Consider the following 26,339-nt stretch of genomic DNA (forward strand, 5'->3'; position numbering starts at 1 on the left):
TATCTGCACGGGGCTTTGAAGGACGAAAGAAGGAAAGGGCATATCAGGCTGGGAGAATTACAGGAAGGGAGATACAGAGGCACCAACATGGACAATATGTCTAAAAACCATGAAGCGTATGGTGTGGCTGAGATGGTCAGAAAAGGAGGCAAGGAAAGGGAAAAAGGAGAGAGGAAGGAAGATGAGGCTGCTCTAAAACTCACAACTGAAAGGAGGAATTTTTAACCCATTTCCCGTTTGCCCCAAGAATACTCGCCGGCAGTGCTTGTAGCTAAAGCATTTGCCCCGAGATAACTCACGGATTACAGTCCTAACCTTATCCCCAAAGTGTGCCACAAAATATCTTGCTTTTATTATTATTTTCGCATCACTCTAGTATAGTGATAGTCTCTGGAAACAAATGACATCATTCTATTTACAGCATTCTGTTTTTAGTAGTGGTATTTCCATTTACAAAATATAGTAATTCTAGCTCTGAAAATGTCAAATCCTAGAAAACATAGCATTCCTATGCATGATGTTAAATTAATGCTGGCAGCGAGCTGCATTTTTTTTTTCTGAACAGGAAAAGGGTTAAAAAGACCACAAGAGGATGCTGATAAAGAAGGAGGGATCTAGGCTTTTCCTACATCCAATTATGAGTCTAAAATTTTCCTGCCACTTAACACTAACAAGTATCCCGAACTCAACATATCTACTTGTCAATATGTAAATCACAGAAAGTCAGTATCCAGTAAAGCCCCGTAAAGAGGAAAGACGGCATTTATGCCAAGTAAAAATTAGCATGTCTGACCACTAGAATAGAACTACTACTTTCCTGGGACCCACCGTCTTCCCATGCACATGGTGGCAGTATCTCTAGCTGGGAGCCTTCTAAGCCTAATGCCACATCTGGGGCAAGTAGTGACAGGCATCTGGCTACACAGAGTAGCACTGGACAAATGTTTGCTGGATGAACCAATGAACACTTAACAAATGAATAAAAAAGAACCTCTTTACTCTCTTTTGTTCTCAGTTTTACTTCTGTCAAAGAATTTAAAAAGTTTTTTCCTTTCTGCTATGGTGTCATTCCCTCATTCCCTGCCAATTCATATGAGCCCTGATCCCCAGTGTGAGAGTGTGTCTGGAGATAGAAGGTAATTAAGGTTAAGTGAGGTCGTATGGGTGGGGTCCTAATGTGATAGTCTTGGTGACCTTATAAGGAGAAGAAGAGAGAGATCACTTCTCTCTCCACATGCACACACCAAAAAAAGGCCATGTGAGGACACAGTGAGATGGTGGCCATCTGCAAGACAGAAAGAAAGCCCTCACCAGAAGCAGACCATGCCGGCACTCTGATCTCAGACTTCCAGCCCACAAAACTATGAGAAATAAACTTCTGTTGTTTAAGCCACGCAGTTTGTGGTGTTTTGTTATGGAATCTGCTATGGTCTAAATATCTGTCACCCCAAAACTCATATGTTGAGATCCTAACCCCCAGAGATGATGGTACTAGTAGCTGAGATCTTTGGAAGGTACTTAGGTCATAAGAGTGGAGATTTCGTGAATGGGGTCAGTGCCTTCCAACAGGTGAGGACACAAAAAGAAGTCTGTGACCCAGAAGAGAGCCCTCACCTAACCATGCTGGCACATTGACGTCAAACTTCTAGCCTCCGGAATAATAAATTTCTGCTGTTTATGAGCCACCCAATCTGTGGTATTTTGTTTGTTAGAATAGCTCAACTAAGACAGCTCCAGCTGACCAAGACGCTTTGTCTCCTCTCTGGGCTTCTCAGCATTATTCAAGCCTCCCTCTGACACTGTGAAAGAGATTCCTGCTTCATGCCCTCCATTATACCAAACGTCCTCATGAAAACTGAAATATAAGGGAAACAATCCAGATGTCTGATAACCACAGGTCATGTGTAATATGTAAAACATCTACACAGTATCCTGCAGTTTTTTCTTTTATCTAGATATGTGGCATATCATCTGATTGTAATGGTTCACATAACGGTTTCTGCTTTTTTTATTTTTGGCTTTGTGGTACGATCACAAGGTTGTCATAAGATCACTGACTTGACATACTAAGATGTCTTTAGACAACAGTCAGTGTCTCTAACTCTGCAAGATAATGACAGAGCAGGAGAAAAGTCCACTGTGTTAGCAGTGTGGTTCTGTGCTGCCAACTACAGTCTGAACAATCTCTTCAAATCAGCAAGCAGTCTATAAAGCGTAAATTTTCTAGTCTGTGATTTGGACCTTTGGTGAGATAACAAAGGATAAAACCTAATGTGTTTTCCCCCAGATCACCCTCCTCCCTCCTGCATGGGTTCCTCAGTGCTGCCGCAAGGGCCCCAAATGAGAAAAGGGTTGCCCAGGCTCACCTTCCCTGTTTCTCCCAAAGTGGCCACAAGGAGGCAGAGCAGTGCCATGGGATGGTCCCGGGCTTTCTCCAAGAAACTGTATCTACTGATTCTACTCCCTATTAACTTGGGACCTTGAGCAAATTATTCTCATTTTTTTTTCCCATCTAGAAGATGGGGGGGCAGGGGAGACCTCACAGGAGAATTTGACGTTTAGATATAATGAATGTAAAACATCTAACACAGTATAGAATATTAGTTTTCTCTTTTCTCTTAAGCTTTATTTAGCATTCTCTTTTACACACACTAAAGGAACCCTACCAGCCTACCTCTTATTCAGCTACTTTACTTGAGACATGTTATTTTACCACTTTGAGCTTCAGTGTTCACATCTGTAAAAATCATAATGCCCTCCTTGCAGGGTGGTCATGAAAATGAAAGTTACTGAGCAGAAAGCACCATCACAGTGGCTGTCATGTAGGAGGTGCTTAAAATAAAGGTGGTTATTGTTAAAATTATTGTTACATGTGAGAAAATAGCAAGTAAATAACAACAGACAGCTAGCTAGTATCCATTATATTTTGTTCAATACAAATAAAATTTTAACAAAATAATAATGTTGCATAGGCCACTCTGGCTCATGCCCTCTTTAGTACTAACCTGAAAATGGGGGCTAGATACACACTTGGCAATTTGTTTAAACAAAGGTTCTTGAATTTTAACAAACTGTGAAGGTTCAATCACATCCAATATCTCTTCCAGCTCCCCAAGGAACATGACCTGTAAGTATATGCAAAACACAAAACGTCAGGCACTTCTTTAAAAAAAAATACGTAGGAACAATGAGGATTAATGAGAGTTTGCACTGTTTTACGAAAAATTTACACATAAAACCAAACATGAGCAAATCAGGTATTAACTCATGTTAGGTGTTCATTTCACAAGGAACTTGCCAGAGTGTATTTATTGAGAGCAGGTTCCCTACAGCATTGAAAATACGATTCTATTTACTTTGGCGAAAACACTCTACATGGTCCATCTACTTCACAGTCCCTGTGGAACGGGACTGTCCTGTGGGGCTCTCCTCTCTGTTGCTACCAACCCAGCTATCGCCTCCTCTCGTCCATGTTTTGTTAAACAGTGGGGGAGTGGACCTCCCGCACGGATGTCCATACTGGCACAAGCAGATGTTTCCCAAATATTTATAGCCCTTGCTATGTGCTATGCTACTCCAGGATATGCTAGTTAACAGAACACAGAGTTGGAGAGACGCAAAGGAGAAAATTCACCCCACATAGGTACCACTTTAAACCCTTAGCACACACTGACCCAGTCTCCACACCTCCATACACACACGCACATGTACACAACTGCTCACTATAAAGTGCAAATTAATCTTGTGGCCTCAGCACCAAGAAACAGCTTTAGATCACAAAATGGAGCCAAATCAATAGCACCGTCAATTGTTTTAAATATAATAGAAAACCGACAGAGAAATAAAAACCAGTTACCTATTTGGGCATGAAAAAATAATTACCTTAGGAAAAAATTAAGTATGTAATTAAAATATATAAAAATGACAATGTTTTCATATCTTAAGATGCATCTGGGTAGCAATGAACAGTTTAATTTTACCTAATAGGTATTAAGAAGTTAGATTTTCTGAAACTGTATAAAGTAGGGTTTTGGAGAACTGAAACCGATTTGAGAAGGAGAGTGTTTGTTAAAAACAAAATATGGTAGACCCTTGCCATTTGTCAAGATACATAAAATCTCCCAAAATTCTTCCAAGATGTAAAATAGCTGACCTTTTTTTCTGAGCCATTCTGCGCATGGTTTCTAACCTTTCAGAAGAGTGGGTACAGATCTGGTACCCAGCTAGGCTCACCTCCAAGCTAAGAGAGTCACTCCCCTACCACAACCTCATATGGCACATGCACCATTAGGTGTGAGCAAAAGTAGAAATGATTGTCGGTCAGAGGTTTCCAGGGCCACTTGTGAGTAGCTGAAACTAAAGGTCTGTTATATATTTCACGATGGTACATAGTAAGATCCCATCTATACTATACTTTAAATTGGGTATTAGGACAGGTTGCTCTACCATCTATCTATACTGCAGCAAAACCTCCATACTATGAAGGTGGTCACTAGGAGGTGACATTGAGAGAGCTAGACAGTTAGACACATGACAGGGGCCTCACTTGGCCTTCCATGGGGCTGAGCAGCACTGTGATAAAAGTTCCAGGGTTCACAAATCAGGGAGGTGAGTTTTGGCTTAACGATCTATATTTAGTATGCCTGGGTAGGCTACTTAATTTCTCTAGGCATCAATTTCATAAGTAGTAACATGAGAATATTTACAGTCCTTCCTTACAGCGCTACAATGAGGATTAGATGAGATAATGCATTTTATACATGCTCATTAGCAGTTTGGTGCCTGGCACTCAGCCAAGTATTTAGTAGGCTATTAGCCTATTAGCACACTGACATTAAGTACTTACCTCTTTTTGACTACATGTTTTGGGCCAAAATTTCATTAACCCCCTAATAACCTAAAACAAAAAGGAGAAAAACAAATAACAGTTAATTTTTCATATATACTGAAAAGTGACCCATAATTTGAGATTATGGGAAAAATGCTTACTGGTTCTGTGAGTGAAGGGTCTTTCTCCAGAAACTGTACTATGCAATATGCCAGCTGGAAAAACAAGAAACGAAAGACAAAATTGGAAATTCTATATTCTAAGGGTTGAAAAAATATATTATTAAAACTTCCTAAAAAGTTTCCAGACTCTGGTTTTAGTAACTTCATATTCAATTCATTTTAAAAATAAAAAACGTATAAAGCAAAACAAAAAGCTACTTTTTCCTGTCAAAGACTGACATTAATAAGGCTCCAAGGGAATTTTTTTTAAAAAGAATACTAGGACATGAAGTAGCCAGCTAATGAAAAGCAGAGGTGAAATATCATATTCAGTATATTCTGAAAGTATCTCATCTACATAGAGTTTGAGCTACATCTCAGGGACTTCCTTTCTCTCTTTGCTAACGTCAACAGGACTGGGTTTTACTGTGGTTCCAGAAGAGTCTTATATGAGAAGTAGGCGCCTACTAAAAACTTTGCTGACTCCTTGAAATGGCAGAAGCTAATGAAAGCAGTTTCAAGAAGAGATAAAAGGTTATACCTGCCACAATTAGAACCTGAAGAAATATGAGTTTAACATCTGATGCTAACTCATCTAGGTAAGAATTCTTTTAAATGAACGTGAAATATAATATCTTATTTCAAAAACTAGAGGCAAGATTTGTAAAAGAGCTTGTAAAGATTCTTGGACAAGAAATCTACTCTTGCGAAACAACATTTTGACGGGTGTTCTAAATTAGAAGCATATGGACTAGTTTTTCTTCGAAACACAGAATTTCACATTTAAAGAGGAACACTGCTCAGAAAAATGTGTTACATTTTTATGCAAACTCAAAACGTTCTCATTGGGGTAAGGGGGAGTTAGGTTGGAAATACTAAAATTAAAACACCACTAGATCACTTATCTACCCTCTAGTGACATGCTTACCATGCCAGGCAATGTTAGCACAGAAATAAATGTGGGAACAAGACAGGGTATGCTTTCTAAAGTAATGGAGGCTAAAAATAAAAAGATGTGAAAATATACTGATTGATTTGTTTACCTGTGCAAGTATTTATTCATATTAGAAAGTGAGAAGGAAAAAAAAAAGGTGAATGAACTAGAAGGGGCAAAGGGCAACTGACAGACTAATGCAAAATGCAGATGAGACCAAATATTCAGGAACATTCGAAAATGATCACACATGTCCAAAGATGTAAATCTGAAAAGCCCACATACATATTATTATAAGCAACATGTTCAATATATAATTCTGTGAACTGAGCAGCTCATCTAAGTTCTTTGAAAAATGAGATGACTAAATAAAGCCTCCTTCCACTTGAAAAATATTTCCATGAGTCTCTTATGCAAAGGAAAAAGAATACACATTTTAGTTTTCTTTGGGGAGTATTTTAAACTTTAACGAGTCTTTTTAAAAAATAATATTAATATCGAAGAAACATTAAGTTTACAAACTTTGCTTACACAAGTAGTTGTACAAAATTCTACCTGGGCATGGAAGAGTGATAAGCTCCTGACAGTGTGCAAAGGGATCAACACTTTCACCAGAAATTGTTTGTGTTCTGCCTTAAGAGGTAAAGCGAAGCCATTGATAATACTAGGAAAAAGAAAAGAGACATGAATTAGCAAGGTTACCACAAGCTAAACTGAGACAAACTGTTCTTATGAAATCAGGTTAACCCTTAATCAGTTTGTGATTGGTCCAGAACAACCGTAAACCCATCCCAGTGGCATTGAGGATTTCTTAGTTACTTCAAAGAATACATTTAAGTAGGAGGGAAATTTAAGAAAAGAAAATTTGCCTCTGATTATCCAGCATAGGCCCCTGTGCTCTTAAACGTAGTTGAATGGTCCCCAAATTTTTGGTATCAACAACTCTATTTTCCCTTCCCTCTTTTCCTTCTGTAAGTAATTGCCTGCCTTGCTCACTTATGACCCTCTTCATTTCCAGACACCATTCTCTGACATCTGTTCAGACAAGAATACTCATGGATATAGAGCGTAGCCTAGAGAAGTCACAGAGAAAACCATGTGACTCCACCTTCCTTTTCTCCTCATATTAGAAGGAAAGACTAAGTAATCAGATTGTCCAGTTACATTAGCCTCCCATATGTGTAGAAACCTACATAACAGCTGTCTCTTTCCAATTCATTCCACTATGCCAGGCAGCAGCTGTTCAAGAACTACACCTGGGTACACGATTCCTTTGAAAATGGCAATCTTCCCAATTTATTATAAACTTGCTTTCAAAAGATACAGCAAAGGACAGGTAGCCTAGAAACTAACAAGAATAAGATGTTTTGGAGTAAATGGTCTGACTGCAATTAGATGTACTGTCTCTGTAATAAGGAATAAATTGTTAGCTCCTTTAGTCATCATAGAATTAGCAATGCATAACTGTGGAACAAAGAGAACAAGAAATCGTGTCTTCAAGTGTCAGTTGGGAAACATGCTAAAGCACCAATGAGAGTATCCGATATACACACAGCAAGAGATCTAGGTCAGTATTTCCCAGCACCACCTGAACCGAATTATCAGAATGATATTCACCTGAGATTAGCAATTTGATGAAAATGTGCTTACCTTCCTAATATTTCCAGCAGTTCAGCTACGCCATTGAAGTGTTCTGTTTCATAAACAAACCTTTAAAAAAGAAAGAAAAATAATAAAGTCAGTACACTACGTTCAAATATTTGAGGTTTACATAATACTTCTATAAAACTACCAACTTTGTTTCTCCTCCTCCCCCCTCCCTCCACTTACCTTAGAAAAATATTGTTAATCTGTTTTCGGATAAATGCTCTAAGACCAAGAAACTTGCCATAAATTCTGTGTAAGACTGTTTTTAAGTAGTCCCGTTCCCGAGGGTCTTCACTGTCAAATAGCTCCAAAAGCTGTTGTAAATAAGAGACAGGATAGCTATTCAAAAATGGTTTCAGGAAAGAATAAGATGCCACTCCTTATTTGAAATCCCTTTCTTCTGTCCTTCCTCAAAAGTTTATTGAGTAACTATTATGTGCCAGGCATAGTGCTAGTCTTTGGGAATACAGTGATAAATAACTCAGACAAGGGACTCATACTTCCATGAAGAGATAACAATAATAACAACAACAACAACAACAATAATAATAAGTAACACATATACAACACTTAGTATGATCATCAGGCAATTTTCTAAGCGATCTACTTATATTAATACTCCCTATGAGGTAATTTTATCCCCATTTTACAGATGAGGGAATTGAGATGTTAAGTAACTTGCCCATGGTCTCAAAGCTAATTGGTAGAGCTGGGATTTAAATCCCAGCAGCCGAGGCCTTAGGGTCCATTACCACAACCACTACACTACATAATTAAGCTGCCTCCTGAGCTTATGTTTCAGATGTATAATTAAGACTTCAGCTCTACCAGAGCATACAGGTAAATGAAACAACCTAAATCAAAGCAAACATCAAAAGTCCCCAATGATACTGGCGATGTCTCTTTCTACACCTTGGTTCTTGTCACATGGTGTGCTCACTTTGAACAGTCATGATTTCTGTATGTATGTTATAGATAAATAACATTTTTAAAGTTCTCAACCATTTGTAATCTAAAGTCAATAAATGAATTCTGGTAAGATTATATTTTATCAGGACTGAAAACATGTGTCAACACAAAAACTTGTACGTTAATGTTCACAGCAGCATTATCCATAAAAGCTTAAAAATGCAAACAACCCAAATGTCCATCGACTGATGCACAGATAAGCAAAATGTACTACAATGACATATCATTCAGCCATAAAAAGAGAAGTACTGATATATGTTACCACATGGATGAACCCTTTAAAGATCATGTTAAGTGAAAGAAGCCAAATACAAAAAGCCACATATTCTATGAAATTAATAAACTGTATAAAATGTATAAATATTCCATTTATATAAAATACAGAAAACAGGTAAATCCATAGAGACATAAAGCAGAATGAGGACAGACTACTAACAAGCATGGCATTTTTTGGAAGATGATAAAAATGTTTTGTAATCATATGGTAGTGATGGTTACATGGCTATGAATATACTAAAAATCACTGAATTTTAAATTTTATGAATTTTATGGTACATGAATTATATCTTAATAAAACTACTTTTTTTCTAAATGACAGTGGGCAGGTTCCTCTGGCTGAAGAACAGACTTGGAGACTGGTTTAAATTTTACTGAGTTCTTCATACATTCATTGTCATGGCAATAAAGCAAATTCATAGTTCTAATGTTGACTTTATAACAAGACATTTCAAGAATATATAGACAGCATACAAATTAACACAGACTACCCTAATTACCAGAAAAAAAACGATCAACACACAAAAGCATGATTTCAGGTGATTAAGATATGAGGCTGAGACTGACAGCAGAATATTAATTCAGTGGGCAGTAAATCAAGTAAATTAACTACTTTTGTTTTGTGCTTTTCTTTGAATGAAAGGCAGAGTTACAAAAAATAGCCCTTTAAATAACGGCAGGGAGCACAAATTAAAAATAGTATTAAAAAATGGGCAGTGAGACAAACACAATTTTTGGCTATACAATATCATTCTTCCATCCATCCATTCAAAAAATGAATATTTCAAATAAATATGTATGCCTATTAAGAGCCAGCCACTGGGCAAGGTATCGGGGATACAATCTGCTTTCAGAAAGCCTAGTCTAATGAGGAATGGTAGTAAATAAACAGTGTGATAGACGGTTCAGGATGCTATATAAATACATAGCAGACATTATCAACTGTTTTGGAGAAGGCTTCTAGAAAAAGGGACACCCAGGCTGACCTATGAAGAAATTAGGAGTTACAGGTAGTGAAAGTGTTCATGGCTGATTCAATGTCATATATCTTGATAAGCAATCTATCTGAAAAAGATGATATTGTTAAAATACCTGCCATTTCCCTGCCAATCTGGCTATGTTATCAATCAATCTTTGCACATGACAGGGACTATCCTCATTGGTGGGTGTGTGTGCACAACTGTGTACGTGCACGTGCGTGCGTGCACACACACACACATGAACAAATCTAGAGCCCACAGCAAAAGCAACGAGCAAATCAACTATACATTTCCACAGGAAACATTCTAAGAAAGACATGTGTCCCCTACAGGCAAAAAGAGACCCCATGACTCAGTATCTCTTCTCTATTACATGTACATAATGACATATGATCTCTAAATTCCTTGTTAATGGAAATAATTAACCTTATGAGTTCTATGAACAAATCTAGAGCCCATAGCAAAAGCAACGAGCAAATCAACTATACATTTCCACAGGAAACATTCTAAGAAAGACATGTGTCCCCTACAGGCAAAAAGAGACCCCATGACTCAGTATCTCTTCTCTATTACATGTACATAATGACATATGATCTCTAAATTCCTTGTTAATGGAAATAATTAACCTTATGAGTTCTATTGATTTATTTCGTTTCTATTTTTAAGTGTTGGAAAAGAGTTTAATGAGTAATTTGCAACCAACATAAAAGGTCTAAAAGTGCACTGTTAGCAAAACTTGAATTAATTATGCTTATGTATTGTTAATCTTAAGAGTTTAATAAAAACATAATAATTAAACAAAAAATTATTTAAATGTTTTCATTAGGCCCTTAAAGAAAATGCATTACCAGTCACCTAACATGAGTCATTTACAGAGTCACAAGCATTATCTATATCATGTTCTATGAGAAAGATGAATCGCAATATATAAATTACTTTTCTGCTATTCTATAGAACACACACTTTATGATTTTATGATGTATGAGACAAAGGAAAAAGTACAATAATGCATAGGCCAAAAAAGAGGATAGTAGAATGAGCTGTGATTTCCAAATCAAAATATGTGTGTGCTTAGTCATATATATACTCCAAACACTCCCCCCACACACAAAAGGCAGTTAAAAATATAATCCAGCATCCATAAATGCCTAGGTGGACTGTGCCCCTACAATATAACATGCAACTGGTTCTCCAAAAAGGAAGCTGGAGAGTTTCCAAGGTGATTACAAAGACAGACCTGTCAACATGCTGACTCCTAGTTAACAAAACTAGCCTTCCTGAAGCTAATGAACAGGGATGAACTGTGTGGTGATTTAACCAAAGAACTCTCCTTCGAACCTCATAATAAACCAACAGTCAAAAGAGAAGGCAGTTAGACACGGGGGTTTGAACCTCTATCCTCTTGAACTCTCCCTGAAATGAGAGTAAAAGAATAAAAATGAAAGAAACTGTGGGGCAGAGAGGATTGGAAAGCAGATTATACAAGTTTGCACACTTTTCAAAGATGGAAAGTGGAAGGCAAGGGGTAACTATCTTCAGTTTCCTCTTTTTTTCCACTCTGCTAAATAATTTTCCATTCTGCCAGCAGGGAGAGAAGCCAACAAGAGCAAGCCAATTCGCACCAGAGAACCCTTAAAAGGCTTAAAAACTGATGGCAAGGGTGTGAGGAGCTAAAAACAGGAGGACTAGTTAAAAGTTTGTAGGAGTAACAAGACCTCCCAGATCCCTGTCCCATGCAGTGTACTGAAGATTTACAATCAACATCTGGAGAGGATAAATGACCAAGTCTCTAGTCTTGAGGACATCATACACAGCCAAGCAAAGCACTTACTGAAAATAATGTGGTTAAGACTCTGCATGCTGAGTGAGACCTTTGCCAGTCCCCCTTCTTGACTAAACTCCCATTCTGAATGAGGCAGATGAGAAGGCCCATTTTTAGGAAAACTGACAGCCTCAGGAAGAAGCACCTATATATACAGATACTAATACCCAAAGGAAGGGCAAGATCTTTGCCCAGTACATTACGTGTAGTGCGCTACGTGTCTCCTACTCACGCACACATGCACTCACACAGTCTCTAAGAGGCTTTCTGATGACTAACACGTAACTAGGATTATGAAGTCAAAGATCACCAAACACCCTAACATAAAAGACAGACCAAAACAACCACACAAAGAACTCAGGAAATAGCCACAATGCAAGGAGTAGGAAAAACAAACAAACGATCCTATAATGGACTCAAATAAACAAATATTTTGGATATCTGAAACAAAAACAGCATGCTATTACAGATGAATGTTCAGAAAATAAAAAAGAACTTTTGAAAATTCAAAATGTAACAGAAATAAAAATTTCAGAAGGATTGGAACATTAAAATGGGAAAATGTACCCCAAACTTATAACGAGAAGACAAAGTTAATATACTAAAGATTAAAAAAAAAAAGAAAAACAACCGATAATCAATCCGGAAGGTCCAACACATGACTAATAGTTATGCCAAACAGGCACAGAGACAGAAAAACAGAGAAAATGAAGAAAGACATCTGAGAAAGAACTCGCTCCAATTTTCTAGGAAAAATAAGGACATAAACTTCTATATACATAAGGGCCATTATATCCTCTACACAATAAATGAACAAAAACCCACACCAAAACACATCACTTTAAAATTTCTGAACATGGGACAAAGAGATCTCAAAAGCTTACAGAGAAAATAAGTCACTATAAATAATAAGGAGTTTGGCTGGCATAGGCCTTCTCAGCACCAATACTGGAAGCTAAAAGACAGTGGAGCAATTCCTTAGAACTTCTGAGGGAGCATAAGTTCTGACCTAAAAACCTACACATATCCAAAATGTCAATCAAGAATACAGGTAGAAAAACAATGTTTTCAGAGAAACAGGTCTCATAAAACTCTGTGATACTGTGATTAATAAGGAATATGTTTAGTCTTCATCCACTGTTCCTGACGCGCAGCTCCTAAAACCCTTGTAATTTCTTTCCTAAGTGATAAGAGAGATACGGGTGTCTTTTGTTATGATAATGAGGTAGTTCTCAGAGGGTATCTAATGATGGGGGCAGGTTGCTGGGAGAATCAACCATGTGATGAGAGGGTTGGAACTTCTAGTTCCACCTACCTGACCTCCAGGGAGGGGAGAGGGGCTGGAGGTTGAATCGATCACCAATGGCCAATGATTTGATCAAACACATCTATGTGATGAAGCCTCCAAAAAAGCTGAAAGGACTGGGTTCAGAGAGCTTCCGGGTTGATGAACACTCGGTTGGGGGAGAGTAGTGTGATCTGAGAAGCATGGACGCTCCATGCCCTTTCCCCTTCCTTTGCCCTACTAGTAAGTAAATATTTCCCTGAGATCTGTGAGCTGCTCTAGCAAATTCATCAAACCCAAGGAGGGGATCACTGGAACCACCAACCTATAGCCAGTCGGGTCAGAAACACAGGTGATTAACCTGGGCTTAGGGTTGGTGTCTGAAGTGTGGGTGGTGGGGTTGGGAGGGTCGAAGTAGGGGGACAGTCTGATGGGACTGAGCTCTTAACCTGTGGAATCTGACACTATCTTCAGAATTGAGTTGAACTGTAGGACGCTCAGGTGGCATCAGAGAATTGCTTGTTGGTATGGCCCTGCCCCCACCACCCCCAAACATACACAGAGGAAATGAGCCATAACCCCTTTAAATTTACCTCCCATTCATGCTCTTTCTGGAAGCAACCACCAAAATGAAAGAGAAGAAACTAAGCAAATAAAGACAGTCCAAAAGAGCAGCAAAGAAAAATGTCAAACAGCCTAGAAGAAGCAACCAATGCCAACTAGAGCAGAATGACCCAGGCTCTAGGAAGGAGGCCCACAAAAAAAGAAAGAAAAGAAAGAAAAAAGAAAATGGAACTGACAGACTAGCTGATGTGTGGCCCATACGGAGAAGGGTTATATGGTGCTCTCAGCATCAATGGATGAACTAGTGACCAACACACAGGAAAGCAAGCAAGTAAAAAATAAGGCAACTATTATTAATTTCAGAGGTTTAAGCAAGGAAAAAAGCTTTACAGGAAATGCAGTTATAGCATAATATTTGCCTTGGCTGTGAACGACATGTACATAGCCTTACTAACGCAAACACTACAATTTGATTTAAATTTTGTAGCATAACTTTATTGGAAAGATGTAGAAATATATAAAGGGAAATATATAATGGTTTATAGTAGAAATAGATAAAATCTAAAATGAAAAATCAAGAAATAACAGTATAAGGATGCTATTTTAGAAATATGGAGATAAATAGGAAAAACGGCTAGAAGACTTGAATGTGTTTACCTCTAGGGAATGAGACTGGATTAGGGAAGAATGAGGCAGGAGGGATTGCTATTTTTCAGTATAAACCATATAAAATTGTATTTGAATTTTTAAAACTGTTATTACTATGCTAATTTAAACTTTTTAAAAATTAAAAGCAAAAGGCTTGAAACAAAAAACCTGATTGCCTTCTAGTACAATAAAGAAGCAACAGCCTTATTCCATGTAAAGACAGATTTTAAAGAGCATCAGAAATCCTCAAATAATCAATGAATTAGTATTCTAAATATTTTCCTCCAAATTTTGTTTTCATCCAAACTAAAATCAGATCTCCATATTTCCAGCTTTGTTTTTAACCTAGCTAGTCTTGAAAAATCGTACCTTCCTAATACCCTCGCCTTGAACTAGTAATGCACATGGAGAAACAGCCCGGAACCAAGAACAAGAGCCAACAGAAGCGTGACTCCAATGAATCAAAACAATTCAAGGGGACCACTATATAAAGTGAGCCAACCTACGGCAACCAATGAGAAAGCACAGTGGGGACAAAGGATCAGAAGGTTGTACATTACAAGCTTCTAGCAATCTGACTTCAAGACCTCTATGGAAATTCAGTATAAAAATTTCGAAAGTGTAAGTCATACAGATATGAACAACTCTACCAAGTCACATGCTTTTATTTTTTCTAATTTCAGGCATTCTGACAAACTGGAGAAGTCCATTCTTTTCTCCCTCAAGTATTCATTTTATCTGATTCAAGAAAACCTGTGATTTAAATCTTTAAGACAACCAATTTGGTCAGCATTTCAAGAAAGAACTGTTATGCTACATAACAATACACTTCGTGGGATGCAGGCTACATAACTAGCTACATAATTTGCAGATCTCAACGCAAAATGAAAATGCAGTGCCTCTTGTTCAAAATTATTAATTTCAAGACAGCAACAGCAAAGTGTTAAGCCAAGCACAAGGCCCTTCTAAGCACTGGGCCCTGTGCCACTCATAGCACAGTTGCACGCCCATGAAGCTGAGTCTGGATGCAGGACTTTTAAAGTTTTTAAGTTACAGGTTGGACAGGATGGGATGAAGTGATTTACTGTTAATTGTCAATGGCTATCTGATAGAATTTCTAGTAGAAATAAATTCCTCAAAGTTTTATAGTTTTTACTGTAGACTCTGAGAGAAATATAAACATTTTGATATATTAAAGAAACCTGTTTGGAAAATAGTTCTTTGCACTGGAGCTGAGATTCAAGGCCTCATAGAATTTCAGTTTAAAACTTAAAAATTTTTAATAGGCTGGTTTGTGTCATGTCCAATGTTAGAGTTCTTAAAAACAATAACGAAAGGTCACTTTTAAAGACAGAGTGATTTGCATAATAAATAAGGTACCTTTCAGCTAAGTATAACTGCAAATGTGAAATACAAATTACTAAATAGCATTCTCCAGCAGTACATATGTTTATGGGGATACTTGAATAGTATGTCTCTTAGCAACCATCGACTGCTTTTCAGATCTGCAGAGTGGTTGAAAGCAGTCTTTAGAAATATGCTGCCAAACTCTTGCCACAATAATCCGCCCAATGGAATAATTCAAGGTTTGGCAATTCGTTTTTGGTCTAAAAGGGGGAGGGGAGGAGACATAATAAAGAAACCATTTTCCCAACCATCCTAAAACAGGTGAAAATTATCTTTATTGGGAATAGTCAAAGTTGATCCACAAGCCTAGGCAAGCCTACACACTTACAGCTTTAGAAGGCAGTTACCTAGCTGCCTAAGCCTAAAATCAACAACAATACCATAGACACAAGTGCACTATGTAATCAATTGACTATCTTTAATAAATCTGACAGCTTTCTTATGTAAAAACTTAGGTTAAGTATATAAGAAATGCTAAAGGCTATATCAATCTAGATTTAGTAAAAATTACAATGAAATTTAAGCAAGCCAGTCATATCATTCTTAAACAGCAAACTCTTCAAAGGTACAACTCTCAGGCTGTTTTGTCTGACCCATACCAAAATATGGATTTTCAGCTTATCTTGAAAAATTAGAAGATGTGGCAACACTTGGCCTACTTACTGACCAGCCAAAAGTTAACAGGAGCAGACTGGCAGCTGGGTCCAAGCTCTCTACATCACCACTGTTTCATCATTCCTTTTTGTCACAGTAACACTACTTCATTATGTACCATTTATCTGGCCTCTGAAAAGATTTGAATGTGCTATCTCTGTTTCTCACATATTAAAAACTACATGCTCCTGGCACTAATAAACATTCACTTCCAACACTGATTGGAAGAAATCAGTTGGCAAATTGGAACTGAAGAGAAACCATACTTAACATCCTAAAAAAATTCCCAACAGCCAGTGATGAACCACATAAATAAGAGTCCAAAGAGTTTTTTGATTTTTAGAATATAAGTCAGATTTCAAAAAATTCATAACATGCTAGGTAAGAAATGGTATAACAATACCATATGACTTCATGGAGTGAGGTTATTTGAGAAAATATGGTGAAAGAAGATTCTCAAAACAAGAACTGACCCTAATAAAAATAGTAGTGACAACAACAGCATAATATTTAATGTGTCAAGAATTGTTCTATGTGTATGTATATATATATTCCCTTATTAAATCTCCACAACATTCTTTCAACATAATTACTATTATATTATAGACATTTTGTATCTACTTTCCAGAGCAGATGAGGCATAGAGTAGTTATATAACTTGCCCAAGGTCACACACTAAAAAATGGCAGAGCCTGAATTCAAACTAGTCTATATACTTAACCACTAATCTGTACTGCTCCTGATCAGAAAGAAAAGTGGTGGGTATTATAAAAGGCTCCTGATGCAACACAAAAAGCTTTCCATCAAGCTTCAGATTTTAAAAGGACACATACAATGAACGTTAAGTATAAAAGAATGGCACAGTCATAAAAAGTCTTAGGAAGGCTAATGTATAAAATCAGCTGAGGATTATAAAAACGCAAGGCAACAAAATGAGAATATACTTATACTGAATATTTTTACTATTCTTACTGATAACATGTGCTCATTATTTTTAAATTCAAAAAAGAAATAAAATTAGAACATAAAGATCATCACATATAATCGCATCCTATCAAACAATTAACAACAATTTCATATATCTCCTTTCAAAATTTTTAGCACATATGCAAATAATTTTTTTCCTAAAATAAGACTCAGGCTCAAAAAAAAATCATACTGTTCCATAATGTGCATGTTTCGCTTAAAAACAGATAAAGTGTCGCTCTATCTCATTCTTTTTTACAAACTTATAAATATTTCACTACACAAATGTCCACAGTTTATTCAACCAAACCTCTACTGAGAAGCTTGTAAATTTTTTCCAATTTTCTAAGATTAACAATGATACATTAATATCCTTGTACATATATCTCTATGTTTATATCTATTTCTCATGAACTTACTCTGTCAAAATTTAAATCGACAGAATACTATCAGATTTCCTCTTCAGAGGATTATGTCATTTTAATGTATGTATGTATATATCTATCTATGTATCTATTTATTTGTTGGTACATTTTCTTATGAGTTTTATGGCATACTAAGAAGGGTTTTTTCAACCCAAGCCTCTATTAGATTCCATTTCCTATTCCCATACTACATTTTAAAATTAATGTACTTTTATAGCATGTTTTAATATCTAGTAAGAATATTATTTTCTTTTTCAAAAATTTATTTCATGAAAATTTCATTTGAATAAAGAAACTACCAAAATTTTAATTAGACTTGTGCTAAATGTATAAGTTATTTGAGATTCTATGACTACCTTTATGATGGCAGGGCTTCCCATCTAGCAATATGTTACATTTCTGCATTGATTCAAGCCTTCTTTGCAAAATTTTATTATAAATTTAATATAAATTTTTAAATTTTATTTCAAAAGCTAGAGATTTAGAAAATAATATTAGAATCAAGGAAAATAAGATATTATCCTACTAACATGGGTAGAGAATATGAGAATAGTGTAAAAAGAAATTAATATTCAATAAGCAGCTACTATGCCCCATGCATGATACCAACAGACATTTTTACAAGTTGTATCATTTTATCATCATAACAAGTCTACTTGTAACTTGGAAGAGAAGCGACTATTATTGTCATTTTACAGAAGAAAACACTAAGGCTCAAAATAGTCTATAACCTGCCCAAATTTTCAGTACCTATTTAAGATTGAAGGTAGGGATCCTGTCTTTGTATCCATCATGCCAACCGAATTAAGCTTTAACAGCTCTCACTTTGGGGCTGTTTCCCTGTTTTACTTAACAGTAACTCATTTACCCTGTTATCCCCATGTCACAAACAAGGAAACTCAAGCTTGGGCAGGAAGTCACACTGCAAGTAGGAAGAAAAGCCACGGTTTGAAAGTTTCTTCTTATCCCTCAGCTCATATTCTCAGCTCCTAAAATATACTTAGAGTACACAGTAGACCAGAGTTCAAGTTCAGAGTTTACGAACTTTCTTTTCCACTATATCATGTTAAAATAGCGCAATTCTTACTTTGCTTTTTGTCTTATTGACGGGGGAGTGACAATCAGAATAGGTTGTAAAGAAGCAGCTAGCTGCTATAGAAAATAAGTTGAAATCTCATGGCTAGAATACATTAGGTGTAACAATAAAAAAGTGATACACTGAGCTCACCAAAACTCTTTTTGAGATTTTTGAGAATCCAGAGAATAAAAAATCTAATCATAGAAAAGGAATAAGGTAAATGTCAACAGACAGGGTAGAATCTAAGCAATAATAATGCCTCAAGCTCCCAAAGGCCCACCCTTTTCCAGCAGGTCTCAAGTCAGGACCAAACTTCCCAGTAAGAGAGCTCAAGAGAAACAGGTAGGGAATTGAGGTCCCACTCCTAGAAGGTGCTGGGGCCCCAGGTAAGTCATCAGCAGTAATAAAAGGGACAGGTTACCAACATAAATGGACAGAGTACTCTGGAAAATGGCAGCCAGCAGGCACCCGGGGCTTATCTCCAACATGATAGTTAATGCACTGGTTAGTCATATGGTAACATTCAAGTACCACTCAGTGGTGCCACTGATTCTGCCAATACCCTGACTGTCCCTTTCATGACTGATTTAGGAACTGGGGTGAGCCTTGGTCTGAAAGTCGAGTTCATCAACAGATCCAGAAGAGGGAAGGTAAAGAAAGCAAACTGTAAAAATGAGGCAGGGGCTGAAAAGTTAAAGCATAAATAGATGGACTTCACTATTTATACTATTTCTTGTCTCTGGAAGAACTCAGGGACAGATGATAAATCCATGGTTTGCCAAGAACTTAGGGCAACATTACCAGTACATAGCAGTAGCCCCCAGAGCTCACTAATACCCCATAGCAGATGAATGGCATTACTTTTTATGATAAAGTTCGAAGGTCTGTAGATGAGGAGAATGCTGTAAACACAAAATCTTGGTTTTTACCATAGCATGGTAAAAACACTCTCCTTATGAACCAAATTTAAAAATTTGGTAAGGATGATAACATTAGAGTAAATTTCTAACTGGTTCAATAGAATTCAAAGACTGCTGATTAATGAATCTGTGCTAAAATAAAGGGAAGTTGCTAAAAGCATGCCACAGGCCACTATCCTCAGTCCCGGCGAGTTTAATAATGTTAATCAATTATTTAGATGAGGCCAATAGCCAGCATATTTAAGAAGGTCACAGATGTGAGTAAGATGGAAGACGTAGTCAATAAATTGGATGACAGATTCAAGATCTAGAAATACTTCAAAAAGGCTGAGGAAAACGATATTCTATAGGAATATATGTCAGATCCTACACCTAGATAAAAGAAAGCAAACCCCAAAATGAACAAGAAAACAAGGGAAACCATGGCTTTACAACAACAGACATAAAGCTACATTAGAAGTCAGTTAAAACCACAAGTTTAATGTACATTAGTAGTGTCATGAAACAGTAAAAAGAGCTAGTAAGACTTTCTCTTTAAGAAATCTAGTCTCCAAAGGCATGCAGAACCCAACTCTAAGCTATGGTGGACTAACTAAGTTAAGGATTGTATTCTGAAGCGGGAGTCACCCCTGAAGACAAATTAACACATGTTGAAGACTTTAAAAAATGACAAATAAGACAGGGTTGACAAACCTAAGGACTCAGGCTAGAGCAGAGAATGTACACTGACAGTTGGTAAGCTAGATCTAGAAGGCAGATGGGCTTAGTTCATCCTGAACAGGATTTTAGAACAGAAAATTTCACATAAAAATCTAGATTTCTGATTCTCTTGCGGGGGGGGAGGGGGGGGAATCTGGCATAACTGAAGGAAGAGGGGTAGCCCAAGCTTCCTTCAGTAGGAGCTGGTGTGCCTCTGACGTCTGGCTATCAGACTCACTATAAGTGAGCCTGGAAGCATCTGAGTTGTAAGGAGTGTTCTAAAGAAAAAGAACCAAGCAGTAAACACAAAAGCTGTGTCCTAACATCTGAAAGGTTATGTCTGGGCTAGTGATATACTAAGAGACTCTTCTGGGAGAAATAAGGCCAAAGGGTACAAGGTATAGGAGGATATAACACAAAAAAGAATTTTCTAACAAAAATGGAAAAGGCTGCCTGTATATATGGCCCCTTCTCACTGAAAAAGGGTAAACTGAGGTCACCTCTTATTAAGGTTTCAAAGAAGACTGGGTAAAGAACTAGAATAGATAACCCAAAACATCCCTTCCAAGTCAACTGGGTAAAGAATTAGAATAGATAACCCAAAGAAGACTGGGTAAAGAACTAGAATAGATAACCTAAAACATCCCTTCCAAGTCGAGGTGTCTCTAATGTTCTATGCTTATGAGCTTTGTTATCATTAGTATTTGTCTACCATAGTGAACACACTGAGCTGCATGCTTTTCATGTAAAGAAAACACTGGATGCCTAGTAAGATTGCAGAATTTACTGTTTCCATGTCAACTAAATGCCAGCTTTACTGTAGAATCATTATCTGGTCCTCTCAGGTACTTTGCTTTATCATAAATATAAGAGAACCTTGTTATTGCCCTAGTGTTGAGCAGCAAGGGATACTCTTGCCTTGAAGTCATTCCAAGTTATAGTGAGGTTCAGAATCACGAGGAGGCATCATGGCATAACAGGCCAAAAACCAGAATGGGAAATGTACTTAGGAAAACTTGATGATCTTTCTAGATCTCAGTTCATTAGTCTATTAAACGGGCATAAAACATGGCCATGTCTATTTTAGATTGTTGCACAATCAAATTAAATAATGCATGTAAAGGTGTTCTGACAACTATATAGTGCTATATAAATGCTCAGGCCTTCCAATACAAACACAGGCCTGTTATGTCTTGCTTTCATTCTGTCTGAAATGCATTTTGCCTAATTGGTGTAAGACTCTGGATCGGTCTACCAACTTACCCAATGATCCATATATCCACCTGTTTACCTACCTCTCTAGCTACATCTCAAACCTCAATTTTCTAAAGCCTCCCATGTTAAGGTATGAGATGTGACCCACCAGTGTGGTACCAATGTATGCTAAATGTGCAGTAGAGCTCAGTGATTTGCCCCGTGCAACCAGGGGGAAAGGTATGTACAGGTGCTAATGAGCTCCACAGGCAAGGCACCAGAGTTCCTTTCCAGCTCTTAGCTGACAGCTGAATCTGAGTTTAACTCAGCCATGTTCCTTGGAATGTACAAGAGCCTCTGTGCCCCTTAGCTCCCTGGAAGTAGCCTGCATCTGACATTCTACTGGATTGATCCATACGGAACTACTATATTTTGAATGTCAAAAAAAAAAAAAAAGCCAAAATATCAGCTATGGCTCAACCTAATACATCCAGAATTCTAAATTTATTCATTTAATTAGGAAGGATGAATGAGGTAACCATGAAGGTTATCAACCTTTACCCAGGTGAGGCATAGAGGAGATCAATTCCCTTGAAGTTCTCACTGAGACACTTGGCTCACTTGGAGAGAGGTATTTGTTCTTCTCTACATGGGGTGTCCCATGTATTACTTAGAAAGGAGTTATAATAGTCTATACACCAGCTGGCTCAAGTATCCATTTTTATAAATGAATGTTAACATAAAGAGCAAGGAGATGTTACCTAAAAACTTAGTGCCATAAAAGTACCCAAGTCCAGGCAAAAAGGAAGATGTGATCTATAATTATAAAATGTAAAATGACAAGTTGGGAAAAATAGGTATCCTGAAAAGTGCCAAACAGATTGGTGAAAGTTAATCCCTTCAGAGAAATTTTAAAGTCTTGAGCTGTGCTATTTCCTGGCTGTAAAAGCACACTAGTACATTGACTTCGATTATTTATTAAGGGTTACTTATGCTCTGCGGCATGTCTGCTCAGTTTTAACACATCTATGCAATAGTTCCTTAAGATTCCTTATGAGGACATGTGCGTCCATATGTTCACTGCAGTATGCCTTACAATAGACAAGATATGGAGGCAACCTGGGTGTCCAACAATGGATGAATGGATAATGAAGAGGTGGTACATATACACAATGGAATATTACTCAGCCATAAAAAAAAGAATGAAATCCTGCCATCTGCAGCAATATGGATAGACCTAGAGGGTATTGTGCTGAGTGGAGTCAGAGAAAGACAAATGTCACATGATTTCCCTTACATGTAGAATCTAGAGAATAGGAAAAATAAGCAAACAAAACAGAAACAAGTTCACAGAATCAGAGAGCTTTTTAATGTTACCAGATTCGGGATGGGGGGAATGTGAGAAGGGAGGAGGGATTAAGAGGTATAAATTAATAGTTACAAAATAGTCATGGGAATGTAGATAGTATGGAGAGTATAGGTATTGTAATAACTATGTATAGTGTCAGATGGGCACTGGATTTATTGGGGTGATCACTCTATAAGTTATATCAATGTCTATTCACTGTGTTGCATACCTGAAACTAATATAAAGACTAATATTGTATATTAACTATAACTGAAAAAAAAGTACTACTGGCAAAAAAGAAAAATATTCCTTATGAAAATAGAAGTTTTCAAGCTACATAAAGATTCGTATGACTAGGGTTATACAAATAAAATTCCTCTGTAATTAAATTTTAGGAAAAAAAACTGCAGAGATTTAGGCATTAGCATTCTGTGTTGTTTAAAATATAATTAATTTCTAGCCCAATAAATTATAGAGGTACGTATTACTTTTAATGGGCATTAATGGAAACATATTTATGTATATATATTTGTTTACAAGGTGATATAACCGTCACTGCTAGATTTGCAAACATCAAGAGAAAATGAGATAAAGTGTTATCAACTGAATAACAAATACATGCAACCACAAGAATTTGCTTACCTGTAATACAAATTTCTGATCTATGTATTTTTTGGCAATGCTGGGTTGGAATTCTTGGCTTTCCAAAAATCGTATGAAAAATTCATATACAAGCTGCAACAAACAGATTACAGATAATTTAAAATTATAATTCACTGAGAAGAATAACAAAAATCATGAAAAGCCTGTAACACTAAAACTGACAGGTCTTAAATGTTGCATCACTATGTTTTATGCCTGAAACTAATATATTATATGTCAACTATAACTTAAAATAAATATGTAAAAGAAAACATAGCAAGTCTTATAAAACTAGGTTTTAATATAAATCGACTAGCTATGCTAGCCTTTCACTGTGGCTTATGATTGCCATTATGTTTTTTTTCTTAACTTTTTAAATAAAAATTAAAAAATACAACCAAATAAATAAAAATCCCCCATAATCTCACCAGAGACAACCACTGTTAACATTTTAATGTATAAACCTCCCAATTTTCCTCTGTAATTCTACAACACACCAATGTACTATAAATATATTTTACATAATTTTGTAAATTACTTTTACCATCTAAACAATATATTATGAATGAGTAATGTTAATAATATCTAAGCTACAAGTAGTCCACTACACATATAATTTCCTATGCTTGCACATTTAAGTAGTTTCTGAATTACTTCTCTATCAAATTATGCCACAATGTACACTATGTAGCATTTTCTCAATTATTCTGCGAGGAAATACTTCTAGAAGAGAAATTGTTAGATCAAAAAGATAGTCTAACATTCCAGGATCTTCAGTGGTCATTGCCAAATTTCCTTTCAGAAAGTTTATGGCAATTTATACTCTTCTAAGCAACATATGATGGTATAGCAGAATATTCTCACCTGCAAAGAGTAAAAATATTCTTATGTGAAGAATCAACCTTGAATAATTGTTCCAATAAACAGAGGGGAACCAATGTATATGCTCTTTATATAATAAATCTATATTAAAGTATACATGCGATCCTGGTATAGTATACATCAGTATATTGAAACCAGAACTTTTAAGAGACAGATAGACACTGGGCCGGAAGCCTAACTCTGTCCCTTACTGTGTAAACTCAGGCAAGTGTAACTCTAGGCAAGTTAATTTCTCTAAGACTCTCTAAATATATAATGGGGATGATAATCCCTAAAACTAAACGTGATAATATACATAAAACCCTCTGCACAGAGACTAACACTTATCACCATTTTCACTATTGCCTAAACCAGCAATCTCAAACTTTTTAGTCTCATTTCTTTATATTTGAAAATGATTAAAGAGCCCAGAAAGCTTTTGTTTAAATATATAATACAGAACATTTAGCTTATTACAGTACATATTTAGAAATAATAATTGAGAAAATTTAAAATATGAATTACTTCATTTTAAAGCAATAAAACATATTACATGTTAACATAACTATAAAAAATTATTTTCCAAAAGCATTCTTGAGAGGCATTGTTCTTTATTTTTGTAAATCTTTTTAATGGCATATTAGAAGACAGATTGTTATCTGCTTCTGTATTCGATCTGTTTAGGTTGAAGTATATAAAGAAAATCAAGTAATACAGATCTAGCAGTTTGAAAAGGGGAGTGTATTTTCAGTCTTTTTACATAATTGGGGATATTCTTCTTTGATACCACACTACAACTCAACAGTTGTTTAATCTTAAATATGAGTTGCAATGTAGAATTTGAAACCATATCAATGAATTTTTCATATTGTTACAGTAAATTCCAATAGTCTGTTTTGTACTTTGGATCATTACTCGTGCGTGGTTTCCTAACACCATTCACTGGCCGACTAGAAAGTGCTGGTTCACTGTGTTATGCAGAATCGTCAAATACTGACACATTTCATTAAAGTCACATTCCTTAGTATCTCCAATTTTATCAAAAAAGTCTTTAAGCTTTCAAAATCTGAAAAGTTAAAGGTGACAGATATAAGACAGATACAGAGTATAAACTGAATAAACCATTTTGAAGAGGTGTCTGGTAATCCCTAGTAAAGCTGATTATATGTACATCCTATGGTTCAATGATTTCATTCCTAGAGCTATTCCCTAGTGAAACCTGCTGCTTACTTGTGCAATTTAAGACATGTATAAGAATATATAGCAGCATTTTGTTAAAAGTAAAAAACTAGGAGGCAAAACCCAAATTTCTATCAATATAAAATGTGTAAATGAAATGTTATATTTATACAATAAATTACTACCGAGAAGTTACAAGAAATATATTAAAATATCTCAAGTGAGTAAAAGCTGCAGAAGAAAAAAATTATAATTTTGAAAACATAAAAACAACACTATATTTTACAGATTGGTTTATAAGTAATAAATATGGGATGCACATGGATTATACTGTGAAGTTCAGTATGTGGTTATCCCTGAAAAAGTCTGTAAATTATTTTAAAAATAAATCATGATCCATCTAAAACAAAGACAGATACATATTTTTCAAAATTCTAATTCTAAATTTTGCTTGAATGCTCTACTTTTATTAGTGGTAACAACTGTTTCCTTTGTTCATTTTAGAGAAAATGTCTACCAAGCACCCAAGCCAGAATAATCCTAGTTTGTAAGGCATTCCTTCAAGTAAAAATATGTCATAAAAATGAATGAATGAATGAATGAATGAATGAATAAGTAAGTAAGCAAGCAGCTAGTTTAACTTGCAGCTCAAAACAATCACACAAGTGCTTTAGCACAAGCAACATAGCTCAGTGTGGAGTAGATGTGCTTTATGCATATTTCCCATTTCATCATGAAGAATATTTTTTAAAATGTGTATTCTAAGGTCAAGATTTAATAAAAGTAATATCTACTGCTTCCTCAAGGATATTAATTGAAATTGCCTTTTTTTTTTTTTTTTTTTTCACGTAT

The 26,339-nt window shown here is 36.2% G+C and overlaps 1 protein-coding gene across 4 annotated transcripts in view; it reads right to left on the bottom strand.

Annotated features, from left to right (window-relative positions):
* The window catches only part of PPP2R5E (protein phosphatase 2 regulatory subunit B'epsilon), a 131,458-nt gene that overhangs the window by 12,078 nt on the left and 93,041 nt on the right, over positions 1 to 26,339 (bottom strand). For all 4 annotated transcript variants that reach the window (XR_001517199.2, XM_015591945.2, XM_015591946.2 and 1 more), the window contains 7 exons: positions 23,448 to 23,540; positions 7,754 to 7,884; positions 7,574 to 7,633; positions 6,479 to 6,587; positions 4,990 to 5,043; positions 4,847 to 4,897; positions 3,006 to 3,125 (listed from right to left, as the gene is read on the bottom strand). Coding sequence is in view for 3 of the 4 variants with exons in the window: in XM_015591945.2 (XP_015447431.1) it covers positions 3,006 to 3,125; positions 4,847 to 4,897; positions 4,990 to 5,043; positions 6,479 to 6,587; positions 7,574 to 7,633; positions 7,754 to 7,884; positions 23,448 to 23,540 (618 nt within the window). In the remaining variant the exon portion in view is untranslated. The remainder of the gene's footprint in view (positions 1 to 3,005; positions 3,126 to 4,846; positions 4,898 to 4,989; positions 5,044 to 6,478; positions 6,588 to 7,573; positions 7,634 to 7,753; positions 7,885 to 23,447; positions 23,541 to 26,339) is intronic.

The sequence above is a fragment of the Pteropus alecto genome, unplaced genomic scaffold (genome assembly GCF_000325575.1).
Source record: "Pteropus alecto unplaced genomic scaffold, ASM32557v1 scaffold276, whole genome shotgun sequence".
In the NCBI taxonomy this organism is placed as follows: Eukaryota; Metazoa; Chordata; class Mammalia; order Chiroptera; family Pteropodidae; genus Pteropus; species Pteropus alecto.